The sequence below is a fragment of the Festucalex cinctus genome, chromosome 3 (genome assembly GCF_051991245.1).
Source record: "Festucalex cinctus isolate MCC-2025b chromosome 3, RoL_Fcin_1.0, whole genome shotgun sequence".
Taxonomy (NCBI): Eukaryota; Metazoa; Chordata; class Actinopteri; order Syngnathiformes; family Syngnathidae; genus Festucalex; species Festucalex cinctus.
This window is the reverse complement of record NC_135413.1, coordinates 33,122,644-33,140,412: the sequence shown is the minus strand read 5'-3', so window position 1 is coordinate 33,140,412 and position 17,769 is coordinate 33,122,644. Positions and strand designations below refer to the sequence as shown.

Sequence of the window (17,769 nt, the reverse complement as noted above, 5' to 3'; positions counted from 1 at the left end):
GCCTGCTTGGGGGGGTTGAAACTAAAGGTTCCGAGCTCGCACTTGCAGCCCAGCGGCCCGCTGCTGTCACTCCGTTTATTTTGGGACTGTCATGGCGTGCGGTCCTTGCGTTCGGAGGCAGGAGGAGGGGGGTTGGGGGGGGGGGGGGTCCAGTGGGGGCGCCGAGCGAAGCAGCCGCTTTGACACTCCGGGCTGCGACAAGCAGGCAGCAGCCAGCCCCCCCAGCGCCACTGGACCAGGTAAACGCACCTTTTCTTTTTCTTCTCCGGCCGGGAGGGGTTGTGGGTGTGGCTCCAGTCCAGCCAGCCCCACCTCCCCACCTTGCCGCTGTTTGTTGTCAGGGGTGGGGGTGGGTGGGGGGGCCGGCACAGTCCTTGAAAGCTTCACATGTTGTGCCTGCTATGTGACTTCCTGACTGGAATTGTCTTGCTTGAAGGGGAACCTGCCTGCTGCACTTCAGCCGCCAGTCGCAAGCCGGTAAGAACATTTCGGGGGGGTCACCGGGGGGGACCAGGGTCTTTTTGGGTCCATATCAGTCATTGTGGACCACAACGGCTTTTATGACACGGCTATAATTACTCTTTCCACTTTTGACGCCAACCTTCTAGTGCCTTAAAAGGAGGAGGGGGGGGAGGGTGAGACTGACTGGGTGGGGGGTAACATATGTTTGGCGGACCCCCCCACCCGGTTGGTTTTGCTGGCCTAAATTTCCCCACCAAGTGACAGCTGATTCTTTACGATCCCCCACTTTGTGATTATTATTTTTTTATTATTCTTCGTTCTTGCTAACTCCTCCCACAATTGGCTCTGGCTGGGCGGCAGCCAATCAGCTGTCAGGCAGGTGTGATGTCATCAGTCACATGATCACAACCTATTTTGGCACCTCAGCGCATAGGCGAGTATAAATACACACGTACTGTAAGCTTAGGTGCTAGGAGGAAAGATAATAAAGCTTACACTCAAGACATTGCAACAAATGGAATAAATGAATTAAAAAAACATTTTTTTTTTTATGAAAAATGGAATGTTTCCTCCAATTAAAGGGAAAGTCAACCCAGCAAATGTAATCTAATCCACTATAATCTAATCATGGCATTCTGATGAATATTGCGTTTACGAATTAGGCAGGAAAATCGACACGTTTTGATCCATCTCAGGGGGCGGCCATTTTGCAGTGGGCTGAAAATGACATCACAGTTACTGAGCGGCTCACGTTAACGACCAATCACCTGTTTTCTGAGTTTGGTCATGTGACATTCTCAAGATGAGCTGTGATTGGTTGTTACCACGTTAGCACTGTCCCCCCAACATCCACACATTTTTATTCAATTCTAGCGGCGGCCATTTTGACACGTGCTGTCAACTGAAAGTGGCTTCACATTTGCTCAACTGAGCAACTCTGATGTCATTTTCACTCGACAGCAAACCTTTTTAATCTGGAAAATATCACCTCAATAATCAACAATTGTTTGAATATAGATTGATAAATCGTCAAAGATTATTGTGGTAGAAATTTTTTTTTAATTGACTTTAAAAAATGGCGGTACAAACTCATACAAGCACAATAAAAAATAAAAAAAAAGGCCTCAGTGATTGCAAGGTAAACATGGACAGTAAACAGGAAGTGATTGTACAGCAACATATGACACGACGTGATTGATGTGTGACGTTTAAGTACTGAAATATTTTGGGAGCGAGTTCAGTGTGTATGTTTGGGGCGGGGCAAGCTGGAGAAAGGTGAGCACATCACATCAGTCGTGACTTTGACACAAATCTGGAAAAGACAAACAAAAATAAAAAATTCTTATTGTTGATGAAAAAATCTTCATTGTCACTATAATTATTTGTTGTTGTTTTTTGACCGTCGTATTGCGGATTTAATTGACCCATTTTAAAGTTTAAACATCCAGAAAAAAAACATGTTCAACATTGACAAAAACAAATAGCAAATGCCAAAACACCAAAGACAATTCAACCTTATTGGTTTGACAAAATTAACATGTTTTATTTTTTCAGCAACTTGTAATAGGTCAAACTGAAGTGGGAACATTTTTGGTGTAGCAAAGAAAAACAAAGAATACACTAATGAAACTAACTAAAACTTTTTAGTTTCTTGAAAGGCGGAATCAAATTTAACCCAGTTTTTATTGCACGGGTAAAATAGACATTTTAAGGCCTAAAACTTAAAAAAAATTATATATTTACAAATGTCTATAAAATAAAGTAAACATGTAACATCTATGAACAGCTAAGTCCAATCTCGGCAAAAATGTTTTTCATTTTTCATGGTTTAACTTGCAACATCAAAATGAAAACAGTTTTTGTGCAACAAGGGGGGCGGAGTCTAGATTTTCAGTTCCTTTTTTATGGAATCTATCCTCAGTTATTTGCTGAAAAACTGGTCTGAGTGTTACTTTAGCATGCTAAGCTAATTATGTTTGCATTGTCTATATGCTCGAGTCTGACACTTTGTTGTGGTTTGGCCTTCAGGAGGTCGAGGTGCTGATGGCGGTCGCTTACGGCGCAGCCTTCCCGCCCGGATTCTTCCCCCTCCAGTACCCGCCCCCCTTGTTCCCCAAGCCCGGGAAAGACAATGCCCGACTCCAGAAGCTCCTGAAGCGGAACGCCAAGAAGAAGACGCCCCCGCAGGTGTCGCAGTCGGCCGCCCCGTTCCGCTCCAGCCTCTCCCCCGTCAACGAAGCCAGCCCTGACCTCGAGCGCAGCGACCACGCCACGCCGCCCAAAACCCCCGAGGCGCCGTACGCGTTCTACGCCACCCGGCAGCCGGCCCGCTTCGCCGCCCGCCCGCTTTACCAGCATGTGGCGTCGCCGTACCCGCGGCGGGCGGCCTTCTCTCGAGCGGGCAGGTTCTCGCCTCAGCCGCTCGCCTTCTCGCAGTACCCGCAACTTGGCGCCGGTGCCGCGACTCTGTACTCGAGTTCGCCGCAACAAGCGCCGCTCGTCCAGCCGATGTCCCCTCTAATCATTCAGCAACCTTCTTCTTCTGTGCCTCAGCTAAGCGTTCCTCCTCCAGAGTCGAAAACGCCAAATTTGAGTCCTCTTCCAGAAACTCCCAGACTGGCTGTACCGCCACCAACCAAGCCGAAACCAATCAGCCCCAATCCGTTCTCCTACTCGGCAGTGGGAGCTCAGGCTATGGTTAGGCCTATCACAGTGCTAACTCAGTTCGTCAAGCCCAAAAGTCCGCGTCCAACGTTCAAGGCCACCGAACCTTCCAAATCTCCCAAGTCCATGTTTGATGTCCCCCAAATCCGTCAGTACACAGCGAGCACGTCCTACTACGAGACATCCAGGACGCCGCCTGTGTATGACACGGTCGCTCTGACTGCCATTGGCAGCACCATCACCACTGAAAGCCACCAAGAAGCAAGACCAGCATTTGAAGCCAGGAGGTCCACCACCCCGAATCATTTGATCACCTCGGAGCCACAAGCAAAAACATCCACCACAGACGCGGGAAGAGAAAGCTCAAAAATTGAGATCAACGCTGCAGTAGCTCCAACCATCGAGATCAAGAGAGCCACGCCCACATCAGAAATGACGGTCAAAACACCAACCCAGGAAACGCAATCACCGCTGTATCTCACAGGGCGTCCGAGAACCCCGGCAAAGCGCGCTGCGACGCCCGTGTTTGAGGTTTCCAAAGCAAACCCTCTCTTGTTTGCGGTGTCACCAGTGATGATGGAGCCAGAGAGGTCCAGAACCCCCCAAATGAGAGCCAAGACTCCAGAGATCAACGTGCTGACGACAGTTCTGAACGAGGAGGTCCAGGAAAGCTTGATGCTTACAAAGTCCACATCAGAACCAGATCTGACCAGAAGAACTCCGACAGCTGAGCTAACATCCGCGGTGACATCCTTTGGGTATCAGAGGCCGAAAACCCCCACTTCCGAGGCATCCCGGCTGCGAAGCTCATCTCCGGCTTTTAAAAGACCAAGAACTCCCACATATGGGATGTCCCCCCAAGGTGGACCGGCTGCAGCCTTCCAGAGGTCAAAGACCCCAACTCTAGTGGGGCCCAAATCCAAGTCTGGCTACCGCGGGCTTATGCCTGGAGAGTACGCTGCTTACGGTGGAATCAGAACGCACACGCCGGCCTTTGGGATTACCGAATCACAGGATGCTACTCATGAGGACGCTGCAGCCACCCAGCGTAAAACACCAACCCAAGAAGTGATAGCCTCAGAAGTCAAAGAAACCTCCAAATTTGAGGACAAGACCACCCCAATAATTCCTATGATTGTTGTCTCCCAGACACCAGAAAACTCAGCAGTGACACCTCAGCCTGAAGCAAGGATGGTTCCTCCACCTTTCCCAGAGAAACAAAAGCAGACCAAGGAAACACCAAATGCCAAACCTCCAACCTCTGACAGCAGAACTGCCGCGCACCAGAAGACGGACTTGCCAAAACCTCCTGTGGCCAAACAAGCTCCTCCCGCTCCTGAGAAGGACCCTCTAATGGCAGTCAGAAAGCTTCTCGGCAAAGACAAAGTCCTGCCCTCTAAACGACAAGATCAGGCAAAGGCGGAAGAGCCGGCGAAAGTCGCAGAGGTTGAGAAGGTCAAAGCAAAATCTGCACAAAGTCAAAACAAGGACACCAAGGCCGGAACACTTGCAGGAGCTGGCAAGAAAGATGGTGAGCCGCCTAAAACCGTCCAGAAACCAAAGGCGTTGAAATCCAAAATGAGCGGCTGGTCCAGACTGAAGAAGCACATGGTAGTGGAGCAGGAAGAGCCTTTCTTTCCGCAAACAGAGGGAGTAGGCCAGGACCAGAGCCAGGCAGGCTCCACACCCCCTAAAGCCACCAAGATGTGGGACGCCGTCCTCTTCCAGATGTTCTCCAGCAAGGAGAACATCATGCATCAGATCGAGCTGAAGAAGAAGGAAGCGCAGCAGCAGAAGACGGAGGGGAAGAAGGACGACGACGACAACGACGACAACAAGACCAAGGACGAGGTCAAGGAGATCCCGTCCTTTGCGTACCGGCTGCCCCTGTTGCTCTTCAGCCCCAGGTTTGACGCCAAGAAGCTGAAGGAGGCAGCCTCCAGACCCGTCACCAAGTTCTCCACCGTCTTTGAGATGGGCCTGATCGCGCGCAAGGCGAAAGAAGACGAACCCAAAGACTTTAACAGAACCGCCAGAGGCTTCAGCTCTTCTTAAGAAGTCGAAAAGGAGCTCGGATGTTTTTCGGGAAAGGGTTAGCGTCATCGATGTGCGCGTGTGTGGACTCATAATCATCAGGCCTCAAGTCGTCGCTGGGTCCTGGCTGTGCTTGTTTGGACTTTACGACTCGTTTGTCTTCCGATTAAAAGCTTTGATGTTTGAACTCCGTAGCGAGCCTCCCAATTTGTTCCAAATGTTCCTTTGGTGGTCGTACATGCTCACCATGGTGCTACTCGAGTTTCCTTAAGTCTGATGCTTTCTTTTGGATCTTTTAGATTGTGTCATAAAAGAGAACAAAAAAAGGAACGTTTACGCCGTTTGACTTTGTTGTGTTCTAGATTAGACGGAATTGATTCCAGAAGGAGAACGTTTGTGTCAACAGAATGTCAAGAGACTTGAAGGTCGTCGTGAAAGTTGAAAAGACGAATGGTTGGACAGTCAAGAAGTGGGATTAACTGGAAATGTCAATGCATGTTTTGGTTTTTTTTGTGTGCGCGCTCATCTTACATTTTTAAAATCGAAATCTGAATTTCCACCTTCACTTCCTGAGGGATTTTCAAAATAAAACAACCAGGCAAAGTTTTTCACCTGTTGCCAATTGTTGTCAATTAGATATCATTTTGAACCTACTCGGATTTGGGATTTTCAGTCGGGTTAGGGGTTTAATGGTTTGGCTTTGAATTTACGACAGGTGTGGGCACTTCCATCGACCCCATCGTTGATGCATGCCCATCTTTCCGATTAGTGCTTTACAATGCAAAGCCTCGAAAAAATACACGGACTGAACACTTGACTGAAGCACTCGCCGGAAAGGTGGGCATCCGTCAACAACGGGCCCAAGTCTGGTTTAGGGGTTAAGTAGGTTTAGGATTAGGGGTTTCAGGATAGATATATTATATTTTTTTTTTTTGCTGATCTGAATGTCAAATATTTAAGTATTTAACTTTCAAAAGTACTTTGTATGTTCCAACCACATGAACTAGTGCCGAAAAGGTATTTCCTGGAGATATTTTTGGCCAAAAGAAGATCTAGTTGAGAGGTGTGGTAGTAACTGTGCTTTCAAGAGGTGACAGTTTTCAGACATTGGTCTAGGAACTTCTGCTAGGACATGTAATGTTATTTACATCAATGTACCGATGTCCTCAGACGTTTTAGTACTTGAATTATTTGTCAAAAACTTCATTTCCTGGGAATATTTGAGGTTGAAAGAAGACCCCACTGGGAGGGTAATACTTTTAAGATACACTGGAACCTATTTTCCCAAATCTTTTTGTGATAATTTAAAAACTAAAATGTACCAAGAAGTGGAGGTTCTTGGCCATTCACAGTAGAAAAGTGCCTCTAGTTTTGTTTCCAGTTTATTTCAAGCGGGCGCGACTTCTCTCACCAGACTTTCCGTCGGTCGCATGTTCCTGGTCCACCGAGATCTTCTCGTACTTGCCGTGTCCCGTCACCACAAACGTGTACTTCTTACTCGCTGCTGCCGAGCCCTGACGAAGACGCGCAACAAACATCAACATGCAGAAATAATACACGTAGCATGTTAGCATTAGCATTTGTTACCTTGACGTTTGCGGCGGGCCTCCCCGAGGAATCGCCAATGACCTCCCACATGTTCTTCTTCTGCATCACATCACCACACTTGACATCCTGACAACACACAGTCAGCAATTAGCGCTTAGCTTAGCATAAAGCCATTAGCATGACTTTTGTTTACTTTGGAGACTTGCGCGTTACGATTGTTACTCACCGCCGCGCGGCTCTGCAGGGGTCGCCCGCCGTCTGGTTGGCCCTTCACCCACTGGGTGATCAGGTTGGCCACGCCCACCTTGAAGCCGTCAGTGTCCTGATTGGTGAATCCGCGAGAAGGTCAAGGCTAGTATTCATTTTTATCCGCCATTCTTAAATTCAGCCTCCGTTTCGGTCCAGTTTCGGGCAACTCTTACCCGACAGGAAGCAGATTTGGTGGGGCTGCTGGTCCGCACCTCGCCGGCCTCAAACAGATTCTTCTTGGAGGTGACGGCCTCCAGCGAGTTGGGAAGGTCCACCACCACCAGGCCCTTCAAGCCTCGAGCTTCCTGAGAGTTCTGGACACAAGAGAGTCAGTAACTGCTTGATTGATTGATTGGACTATGGATCCATCTTGACTATCCGCGTGTTCACACCTCCACGGCGTGCGCGTACTGCTCCATCTTGTCGTCGATGTTGCTGACGAGGACGGGCGCTGGCGTCTTTTTGAAACTGTTGCTGAAAGGTTTGAAGACAACAACAAACGATGACCCGGTTGCCATGACAACAAGACAACGAAGAACCCACTCCAGCTCTAGCTCCATTTCAAGCTCCAGGAAACATTCATTTCTACTTTACGGAATTTCAAATAAAATTGAAAAAAAAATTAAATAAAAAAATAACGTTTGCGCTCAGCACTGCAGACCTCGTCCCAAAATATTGACATCATGCATATGTAATATATTAATATTGATATTTCAGTTACCTTTTCTTCAGCGAGCGGCTGAGGGACTCTGTCCTCTCGGTGATCTGGAAGTCACAAGACAAGACAGGAAGTGAGGTCATTAAGTTATGAAGTTATCAAAAAAAAGTGTCTTGAATACAATTAAAGCCTTTAAAAAGCATGTTTGGAAAAGATGTTTACATCAAAATATCTTTAACATTTGTGCAAATGGTTTCAAACATTATGCAAATGTTTACAAGTCTTTAAAATGGATCCAAGAAGTGTTTCAAAGTGATTGTTGGCCGCCCACAAGTCGGCTGCTCGCTTCATTTTTAGCAGCTGGGCTCTGATTGGTTCAAGCCGGCAGCCAATCAGAGTGAAGCACACATACAGTATTTGTAAAAGGAAAACAATTTGACACAATTAAGTGCAGATTTGGCAAAGTAAAAATGCCAATAATCAATCAATTGGCCAATAATAAATAAAATAAAATAATAGCTTTTTTTTGGTCCCTGAACATTTAGAACAATGACTTTCGACGAGTATTTGTATGACTTTACACCAGAAAAAAATATTACAAATGTTTTAAACATTTATCAGAATGTTTGTCTTATGTTGGAATGTGTAAATGGGGTATAAAAAAAAAAAAAAAAAAAAAAAAAAAAAAAAAAGTTTTGGGGTAAATGTGTAAATGGGGTAAAAAAAAAATTTAAAAAAAAAATTAAAAAAAAAAATTAAAAAAATAAATAAAAAAGTTCCCCCCCAGTTTGAAAAGCATTTACTAATACCGGCCAGTTAATGTGTTGGCCTCGCACACACGTGTGACAGAAACGTGCAAACTTCAAACATGACATCATCATCATCATCATCATCATCGGACATCCAGATGACGTCTATGAGGAACATCTCACACGTCTCGGCTCGAAAAGATGAAAATAACGTGCAGGAAGACCCAAATGAAAAGTGTACAAGCAATAAAAACATGCGTCGTCAAACTTACGAGCGGCGGCGTCTGCGGCGATTGGCTGTGGAGTAACAACACACCTGAATAGTCAGCAGTTACTACATTGACCAATCATCAGCAAGCGTGCATCGCTAACTCCGCCCTCAGATATTGCCCTTATGCATGGAGCTCAATGTTGCTAGCTGGAGCTAACGCTAACGTAGCTAAGTATTGCTAGCGATTTGTCTAGCAATCATTCTAATAGCCTATAATAATAAAATATTTTTGAAATGTATAAATTCACTTCATTAAAATCATGATAATAAAGTAACAATGTTATATTATTATGAGGATATGAATGAAATGATTTGAAAAAGGCCCCTAAGACAACAGAAGTGTTGGATTTTGTGCAACAACGGACTTCACATGAAGCGCTTGTATGTTTTTTTTTTGTCGCCACGGAAACGCGACACAATTGCGCCTGTGTTGGCCCCAAAAGTCAGCAGAGGTAGTCGCTAAGCAACCATTTATTTACTTTGTGCGTGGGCGTCCTGATGGGGCTGAAGGCCTGACCTTCGGCGCCGTCGTCGCTCAACATCTTCATCCTCTCGGCCGCGTCCGTCCTCCTCGTCGCCATCTCCTCCTTCATGCGCCCGCGCTCCTCCTGTCAATCAAATCACCGCCCTCCTCCCATCAATCAAACATCAACAAACCATCAAAGGCTTCCACTTTGTCGCAACCTGCATATTAGGCAACTTTTTTTTTTTTTTATCTTTTAGCAGCAAAGCTTTCAAAAGTTTATGCAGTCTCGCGCAATTCATGCCGTAAATCACTCCATGCAAGTCGGAACTGACATTTTGTTTTATTATCAAATGCTGTGCGGCAGCCCTTAAATAAATGATAAAATTTTATATTAAATTACTATTAATATATTTTTTTTATTTATTTGTTTTATATTACTTTTAGTATGTTTTTAAATTTATACCAAATTATTATTAATATATCATATTATTTATTTATTTATTTAGTTTATATATTTGTTTTTATTTTTTTTATTTTATATTAAATTATTCATTTATTTATATATTTTTATATTATTTTTAATTTAATTTGGTTTAATTTCTGTATAAAATTATTAATATATTATTTATTCTTTTTTATATTATTTTTTAATTTGATTTTTGAATTTTATATTAAATTATTAATATATTATATTATTTATTTTTTTATAATATTTCTTAAATTGTTTTAAATCTGATGTCAAATTCCTATTAATATATAATGTTATGTATTTATTTTAATAGTATTTTTCATTTTATATTAAATTATTATTTATATATGATTTATTTATTTATTTATATTATTTTTTATTTTTTTATTTTTAAATTTATATTAAATTCTTATTTATATATCATATTATTATAGATTTTTTTGATCTAATTTATTTATGAATGATTAATTCTATAAAATGTCTTTCGTGGACATGTTGAATATTGCACAATATTGTCGGTGGATGAAGGCCATCCTTTGACTGAGACTTGACTTGACTTGACTTGACTTGACTTTATTGCTCCCTCTCGGAAAGTGACATGATTTGAGCGCGACGTGACGCGTCCCCGTCAACTGATCACCTCCTCTTTGGCGAGGCGCCGCCGTCGCTCGTCCTCGCTTCGGAGGCGCCTCCTGGTCTCCCTCCTCCTGGCCAGCTCCTCCAGCTCGTGCTCGGCTCGGGCGTGTTGTCGCTTCAGCTGCTCCATCTCCTGGCTCTCCTTCTCCTGGAGGCCCTGCCGGATCTTCTCCAGGCGACGCTCCGCCTCCGAGATGGGCGTCGCCTCGCTCCGCTGGCCGCACCTGACGCATCAATCGTATGCTAATGCTAATGCTAATGCTATTCATCGGCGTCGCCGCGTAGCAAGTGCGCGCGTACCTGGCGGACCTGCTCTTTGATTGGTCGCTGGCAGGTGATGTCACTTCCTGTTGGGCAGAATCCGCAACCGGTTTGGAGTCTTGGAGAAGGAAAACGTTGGATGTGTACGAGACTTGTGATTGTCGTCGGTCCGCCACCTGGATGCAAGAACCGCACAAAATGCAAACATGACATACATGGGATCAAACTATGGAGGACCAAAACTGCCAAAATTCTAAATAAATACATGAGTAAATAAATAAATAAATAAATAAATAAATAACTAAAAGTGAAAATAAAAACGGATATAAAAAATATATAATTCCAAAATTGTATATCAAAAAATAACTGTAAATGCAAATAAAAAGAATAAAAAAATACATTAGACATAAATATATTTATATATTTAATTTTTGAATTATATATATTTTTTTCTTTTTCTTTTCAGTTGGATTTATTTATTTTTATATAATTTTCCAATTTATTTTGAATTTTGGCACTTTTGGTCCTCCATAGGGTGCTCAACTGGAATGTGAATGACAAAATGGAGAAAAATGATCGGTCACCTGAGCGGGCACAAACGTGGCCGTGCGCTTTCGCTCGCCGTCTTCATCTTCCTCATCACGTTGGACGCGAGTGGATGAAGACGAGCCGGAGGTGTCTTCTGGCGCTGCTCGGTAGGCGGCGCTGTTGCGCTCGTCCTCCTCGTCCTCGTCCCGGTCGGCGTCCCGTCCTCCCCCGGCGGCGACCTCCTGGAGGCGCCGTTGCCTCCTCTGCTGTCTGCGCTGCGTCCAGTCGCTGAAGCCTTCGTCCTCCTCCTGCGACGGCGAACCGCCAGGCTTCAGCGACTCCTCAAATCTGCAGGAGGAAAAAAAATGGAATGGCGTCGGGAGACCAACAAGGTTATTTGAGTTCACTACCGCTAACGAAAAAAAAAAAATAAACAACTAAAATTCAGTTTCAGTAACGAAATAAAAGAAAAAAAAAAAAAGGAAAAAAAAAATTATTGCAAATTTGCCACTTTCTAAACTCACAAATTTACAAGTTTTCTTTTTCTCGCAAATTTGCGACAAATTTGCCAGCTGAGAAAGTGGCAAATTTGCCACTTTCTAACCTTAAAAATTTACAAGTTTTTTTCTCGCAAATTTGTCACATTAGAAACTCATAAATTTGGCCACTTTATAAATTCGGAACTTGCAAATTTACAAGTTTTTTTCTCACAAATTTGCCACTTTATAGAGTCACAACTTTGACACTTTCTAAACTCACACATTTATGAGTTTTTTCTTACAAATTTGCCAATTTATAAACTTGCAAATTTGCCACCTTATAAACATGCAAATTTGCCACTTTAGAAAGACGCAAATTTGACACTTTATGAACTTGAACTTTTATGAGGTGTTTTTTTTTCGCAAATTGCCACTTTATAAACTCGCAAATTTGCGACTTTAATAAGTCGCAAATTTGGTGTTAATCTCAGAAATGTGTCAATTTATAAACTCGTAACTTTTACAAGTTTTTTTCTCGCAAATTTCCCACTTTAGAGTCGCAACTTTGCCACTTTTTTTCTCGACATTCTGCCCCTGCCCCGTTAAAAAAATCTATTTGTACGTGGTCCTAATATGCCGTCACATGATTCAGCCCGTTTGTGAGGAATCCACAAACATTTGCGAGCCGTTTATCACTCTTTCGCAATCCCGCCTTGACGTCAACTCTCCGCGTGACCTCAGCCGAGGAAGAGGTCGTCGACCTCGCTTTTTGCTTGCTCAAACTTGGGAGCTAATATTTGTTTCCAGGGTTTTGCCCCAAAGAAAACTGCTGCTCCAAATGCATGTCAAACATTTAAAGTGGCAGCAAGATGAAACGACGACAAACAACTGGTCGCCAGTTCCCGGCAGGAAAACAATGGACTGGTCGCCAGTCGGGCGCTTGTTGAGCAAGCGACGACACGGCAGACGCGACGTCATCTGCATTCTTTGGAAGTTGTGTCACAACAGCTGGCGTGCGTGTGCGAGACAACTTACGCGTGGCGGTTGCCCGTCCGCTCGTCGGCGTGCGCCGCATCATTGTTGTCCCCGCGACACGACTGGTCTCTGGCTCGTCTCCGGCGTTCGCGTTCGATTTCCTCGGCGTCCTCCACGCTCCTCTGGGCCGTCAACCTGCCGCAAACAACCTCATGCTTAGTCACATTTACGACTCGAGGACGTCAAGTTTTGCTTTCAAACGTCCATCTCGTCACCACAAATAGATAACGTAAAAAAAAAAATAATTTTTTAAAGTCTCCATGAAGGCCACCTGCTTGTTTTGTTAGCAACATGTCAGTACTTGTTTGCCCTTTCGCAGACGAGAATGATGTCACAAGTGTTAAAAAAAAAAAAAAAAAAAAAAAAAAGGATGAAGTGAAGGATGAAGTTGATGTGTTGTCATCAACGACAAAAATAATAATTACAGGTCACGCACGAAAAGACGAGATGATGTCATGGCGAGTCAGTCACGACTTGTCAGCAGACGTTTGTCATCATGTTTCTCATCTCATGCTAGCGGATAACATTCCTTTCAGCTAAAAACACTTTCAACTTTGATTCCCTGACAGTGAAACATTTAAAAAGAGAAAAAAGAAAAGAGAGTTGGTATGAAAAGATACACTTTAATGTAACATATCATTTTGAGAACAAAGCTATGTAGCATGAAAGCAAGTCCAGCTAGCCAAGCATGCTAATACAAGCTAGCTCTGTAGGCTAACATGTAGAAAGTAACTGCATTTGCACAAATGTATATTCTTTTTACTACTAAGTAAAGCTAAGTAACACAAAGCTAATATTGGAAACTTGTCACAATCTAAGTATGCCAATGCTAGCCAGTTCAGCGCGCTAACACACAACATAGCTCAGGTTTTTTCATTTTAGGGCTAAAACTCATCTTTTTTTCCAACTACGAAACATAAAAAGCACAGAATTTGTATAAAAAGATACATGTTAGTATCGTATATTCTTTTAACACTGCTATGTGGTACAATAGTAATGTTAGAACTAGCCAAGTATGCTAAGGCTAGCTAAGCATGATAACATGTAAAATGTTTTTTGGTTTTATCACTAAGAAACACAAAAGTAAGCACTAGCAACATTGGAGCTAGCTAATTCGAGTGATGCTAGTTAGCTAAATATGCTAACAGATGTACACTTTGAGGGGAAACAGGAATGACACTGTTTACAGACAGCATGGGTGGTGGAGGGGCCGAGTGGTGGCATGGAGGGGGGCTCAATCCCCTGTCAATCAATCTGATAAAGAGAAAAAAAAAAAAAAAACATTCCTCAGGCACTTATCTGGCCATATCGTAAAAATATGTGTGCGTGTCGGATGGTGGGGGGGGGTCATAGGTTGCAGTCTGGTTACAGCTGTTCTGCTTCCTTTGCGATGACATCATCGCCACACTGAGATAAGCACACTCAACTCGCTGGCGTTTCTTTGGCGACCAAATTCAAAAATAAAAAGCCGATTCTGAAAAGCTGTCAAAATAAAAGTGATAAAGTTTCCAGCCGTCCCGTTCCAATGGCATGACCTGGCTGCTGCGTCGCCGCGGCAACACAACCCTACCTGCCATCTCGGACCGTCTGACCAATCACTGAGCCAGTGACACCCGGCTGGCCCCGCCTCCTGCTTTTGGTCACTCAGACGTGACTCGCAGTCAGCGAGCGAATCAGGCGGCGCCGGCTGATGACATCGCCATGAGTCGCCGTTTGCTGTCCCGATGACGCTGGCGCTCGGTGATGACATCACAAGGGGCCAACTTGACGTGTCGTAAATCAAGTTTTCTTTTTACTATTCGCTTTTTTCAGACCAACATCAAGTACAAGTGATCCACTCTTGACTAGTCACCGATACCAATACTTAGTACCGATACCACCAACTACTTTTTATACATAAATGTTCAAAAAAATAGAATGAGATGATATTAATTGGTTCAAATTACATGAAATTAATGGAAATTTTCTATTCTTCCAATTTTTTATTTCTAATTCCTGATCGTAAAACGGCCGCCATGGTATTGTCACGAGTAACGATGCCTTGAAAAAAGTTAATTACGCCAATTTTAAAAAATATAATATATTTTTGAATTTCATTCTCTGTCTTGTGGATTAATCGGTGGCCCTTAACAAATTGTAAAAAAAACATTTTTTTTTTAACTTGTTTAATGTGTTTCTGTATATATTTCTAAACCAATAAACCAAACCAAACCAAAAATCGTCACAGTAAAAGTTACAATTATTAAGAGCCAACCCAATTAATCGGCGGATATTTTTCCACACATGAAACCACAAGACAAAAAAAAAAAAAAAAAAAGACATACAAAAAAAGTTTTTTTTAAATTGGAAAAAAATATGCTGATTTTTGATGCTTTCCAGTTTTGAAATTGTCACGAAGAGTCAAATAAGAATCATGTCTGATATTTTCAACGTTTCCTCTCAAACTTTTCTCCCCCCCGCGGATGGTTGAAAACGCTTCAGCGGGTAACCTTTGACCTCTGAAACTGGCACCGCTTCCTGCCCCGCCTCTTCGGGCCACCGCAAACACAACAAAGATCTCGTTTTTTGTTTTTTTTTTTGTCCCCGAATGGACGTCAACATGTTGTGCGTCGTCACATTCCAAATCCCCGACACCCTAAAACCTCCGTGACCCACACAAAAAAAAAAAATCTCTTGGTTAATCCCGGCGGGAGCTTTCATCGCGAGTGTTGACATGATGCACCTAAGCGGCTTGTAAAAAAAAAAAAAAAAAAAAAAAGGTTGCATCTTCGTCAGGATTCTTCTGTCAACGACGTCAACAAAATGTGTCAAACCGAAAACCATCCTGACCAAAACAAAAAAATCTCACAGCGATCCCGACGTTTTCACTAACACCAAGGAGACGTCAAAAGTTTTTGTTTTTTTTGTGCTTGCAGGAAGTCAACAACACTCGATAAAGTTCAATGAAGAGTTGTTGAAATGCAGCTTTTCGAAATACAGCTTTGAAAATCAAGACGAGAACCACAAAAAAAAAAAAAAAAAAAAGCACACCTGAATTGACACAGGTCGTCGGCCATTTTGTCAATTTTCTGTTGATTTTGTTTGTTTCCAGGCTTCCTCCAAAAGTCAAAATTGTCTTCCTGGTTGTGTTGTTTTATGGTTTGAGCTGTCACAGAATGTCAAAATCACGTTTTGTTTTGGGGGTTTTTTTGGCTCAAAAACTTTTGTTTGTCCGCTTTTTGTATGTTTTTGGTGAAACTAAGCTTAAGTTCTATTGCTGATTGGTCAAGAAGCGAAAAAGTAACAAAAAGCAAAATTCCAAAAGATTTTGGTGCGTATCTTGTCACAGACCACAAAATCCTGCTGGTCTCCAAACATCAACAAAAACGGGCTGCCAGCTGAGTTTGAAATGCCAGCAAGATTTTTCAAGGCAAATTTGAATAAGAAACTTCCAGAGAGTTTAATAAACAATCATGACGCCAAAAAAAAAAAGAAAAAAAAGAAAACAAATGGAAGTTGACTGCTGACGCACCTGATGAGGTTCTGGAGACCTTGTTTGCTGGAGTTCCTCCTCAGCAGCGCGTTGGACATGTTGAGGGTTCTTGTGGGCGGCGAACGTCCTCGGGTTGACTTCTTCTGGCTGTTGGAGCCGCTGCCGGTTCCTGTCAGGTTCTGTTCAGGTTCTGTTGCGAGTTCCGTCGCGCTCACGCCGCCCGCTGGCTCTTTTGTTGCCGCTCGCTAGCTTGCTCGCTAGCTTGCTCGCTTGCCGTCCCCTTGCACGGTGTGTCGGGAATGTCGGAGGGTGGGAGGGGCTACGGGAGGAGGAGGGGGGCAGGGTTTAGTCATCAGAGACCCCGCCCCCCCGCGAACTCCCCCTTCTGTTGTCCTACATGTGGTTTCCATTGAGAAAGCAGCTCAGCATCCTTCTGGTCCCGTGTTTGGGTTTTTTTCTCTTTTTTTTTGGGTGGGGGGGGGTTACAGGGTGAAAGATGATTCCTGTCCCTCATTCCAAACCCCCCTTCAACATTTTCATCTGCCTGCGATTGAAAGCAGACGCCAGGCGGGCGAAAGTTTTTTTTTGTTGGGATTTTCTTTCTTTTCTTTCTTTTTTCTTTTTTTTTTTTCTTTTAATTGCTTGTCATGTTGGCTGCATTGTATGGAGGACCAGAATTGACAAAATTTAAAATAAATAAATGAAGAAATAAAAACATGACTAAATAAATAAATAAAAGACTACAAGTGAAAATTAAAATGGATATAATAAAAAAATAAAATTCATAAATATAAATAAATAAATACAAATAAAAAATATATATAATTCGAAAATGATATCCAAACTTAAAAAATACAATATAAATTATGTAATAATCTCAAATGTTGTCTGAAGGACAATTCGCTTGTGAATGCAATACGCTTCCGTACAAATCAATCAAATCGTTTTTAATGAGTGATTTATTTTAATGAGGGGGAAAAGTTGTCCATATGAATGCAATATTTGAGAGCGCAAACGTGACGTGAAAGCGAGGACGCCCGTCGGCGATTGCGTCTCGTGCAAGCAAAACAAAAAACTTTTCCGAGTCAGCAAACGCAAGATGAGCCACCAAAGACCCCAAAACAACAAATAACTCAAAACCTTTGCGCTGGTTTTTGGGTGAGAAGTTTCTTTCAGAAGAAAAACATGACTTCAAATCGAAGAATTCACGTTTGGTCATCCTTTTTTTATGAGGAAAACAAAGCCCAAAAAAGCGTCAAGAAGTTCTGAGTGAAAAGATGCAGGAAATTTGCGCAATCCTTTTGGAAATTTTGGAAATGAAACTTGACTGGACTGTGAAAAAGTACAAGATGGATTTTGTCCAGCTGCTCTCAACTTTGTGGCAAAGAAAAGATTGAAAAGTACGAGCAGGTATTTGGGTGAAAAGTTTCTTTGCGGGAGGGCGAAGCAGGCCTGAAGTTTCCTTTGAGCCAAAAAAACAAAAAAAGTGGTCTTGTTCCTCCTCCTCCTCTTTGAGCGTTCCCTCCCCCCCCGGCACTCAAAAAAAAACTCCTCCACACCGCAAGAATTTCCCTCCCTTTCACGCAGAGACTCGGCATTTTCCTGCTTCCGAGACAATTGCCGCATTCTGACCGATGACGAAAAAAACAAACATTTGCAGTCATGAACTGTTTTCTTCAAGCATGAAATCGTTCCTTGCTCTCCATTTATGAATATACTTGGTTTGAGTCCACCTCATTGATTTTTGGTGCATCCATCCATCTTCTGAACCGCTCGCTTGTCACAGCT

The 17,769-nt window shown here is 43.2% G+C and overlaps 2 protein-coding genes across 3 annotated transcripts; one reads left to right on the top strand and one right to left on the bottom strand.

Moving 5' to 3' along the window:
- The first annotated feature begins 179 nt into the window (after positions 1-179).
- On the top strand, positions 180-5,709 carry prr33 (proline rich 33). The gene is made up of 3 exons (XM_077517818.1): positions 180-239; positions 437-477; positions 2,491-5,709. Exon 3 carries the CDS (start codon positions 2,506-2,508, stop codon positions 5,179-5,181), a length of 2,676 nt encoding a protein of 891 aa, XP_077373944.1. The 5' UTR covers positions 180-239; positions 437-477; positions 2,491-2,505; the 3' UTR covers positions 5,182-5,709.
- On the bottom strand, positions 1,499-16,299 carry lsp1a (lymphocyte specific protein 1 a). 2 transcript variants are annotated; one of them, XM_077517819.1, is made up of 13 exons: positions 16,021-16,299; positions 12,510-12,644; positions 11,052-11,343; positions 10,507-10,643; positions 10,211-10,430; positions 9,115-9,243; positions 7,679-7,722; positions 7,350-7,431; positions 7,131-7,271; positions 6,935-7,030; positions 6,748-6,834; positions 6,572-6,674; positions 1,499-1,774 (listed from the first exon to the last, which is right to left on the bottom strand). In XM_077517819.1, exons 1-13 carry the CDS (start codon positions 16,077-16,079, stop codon positions 1,752-1,754), a joined length of 1,548 nt encoding a protein of 515 aa, XP_077373945.1. In that variant the 5' UTR covers positions 16,080-16,299; the 3' UTR covers positions 1,499-1,751. The 2 variants fall into 2 exon arrangements, with proteins under 2 accessions (XP_077373945.1, XP_077373946.1); XM_077517820.1 differs by having other exon boundaries at positions 10,516-10,643.
- Between the last annotated feature and the right edge of the window lie 1,470 nt (positions 16,300-17,769).

Bases quoted from the DNA above. Each gene is read 5' to 3' on its own strand.
- prr33 (XM_077517818.1), top strand. From the start codon at position 2,506: ATGGCGGTCGCTTACGGCGCAGCCTTCCCGCCCGGATTCTTCCCCCTC.
- lsp1a (XM_077517819.1), bottom strand. From the start codon at position 16,079: ATGTCCAACGCGCTGCTGAGGAGGAACTCCAGCAAACAAGGTCTCCAG. The intron at 11,344-12,509 runs GTAAGTTGTCTC...TTCCTCCTGCAG, and splicing joins CGGACGGGCAACCGCCACGC to ATTTGAGGAGTCGCTGAAGC. The intron at 10,431-10,506 runs GTACGCGCGCAC...TTGATGCGTCAG, and splicing joins TCAAAGAGCAGGTCCGCCAG to GTGCGGCCAGCGGAGCGAGG.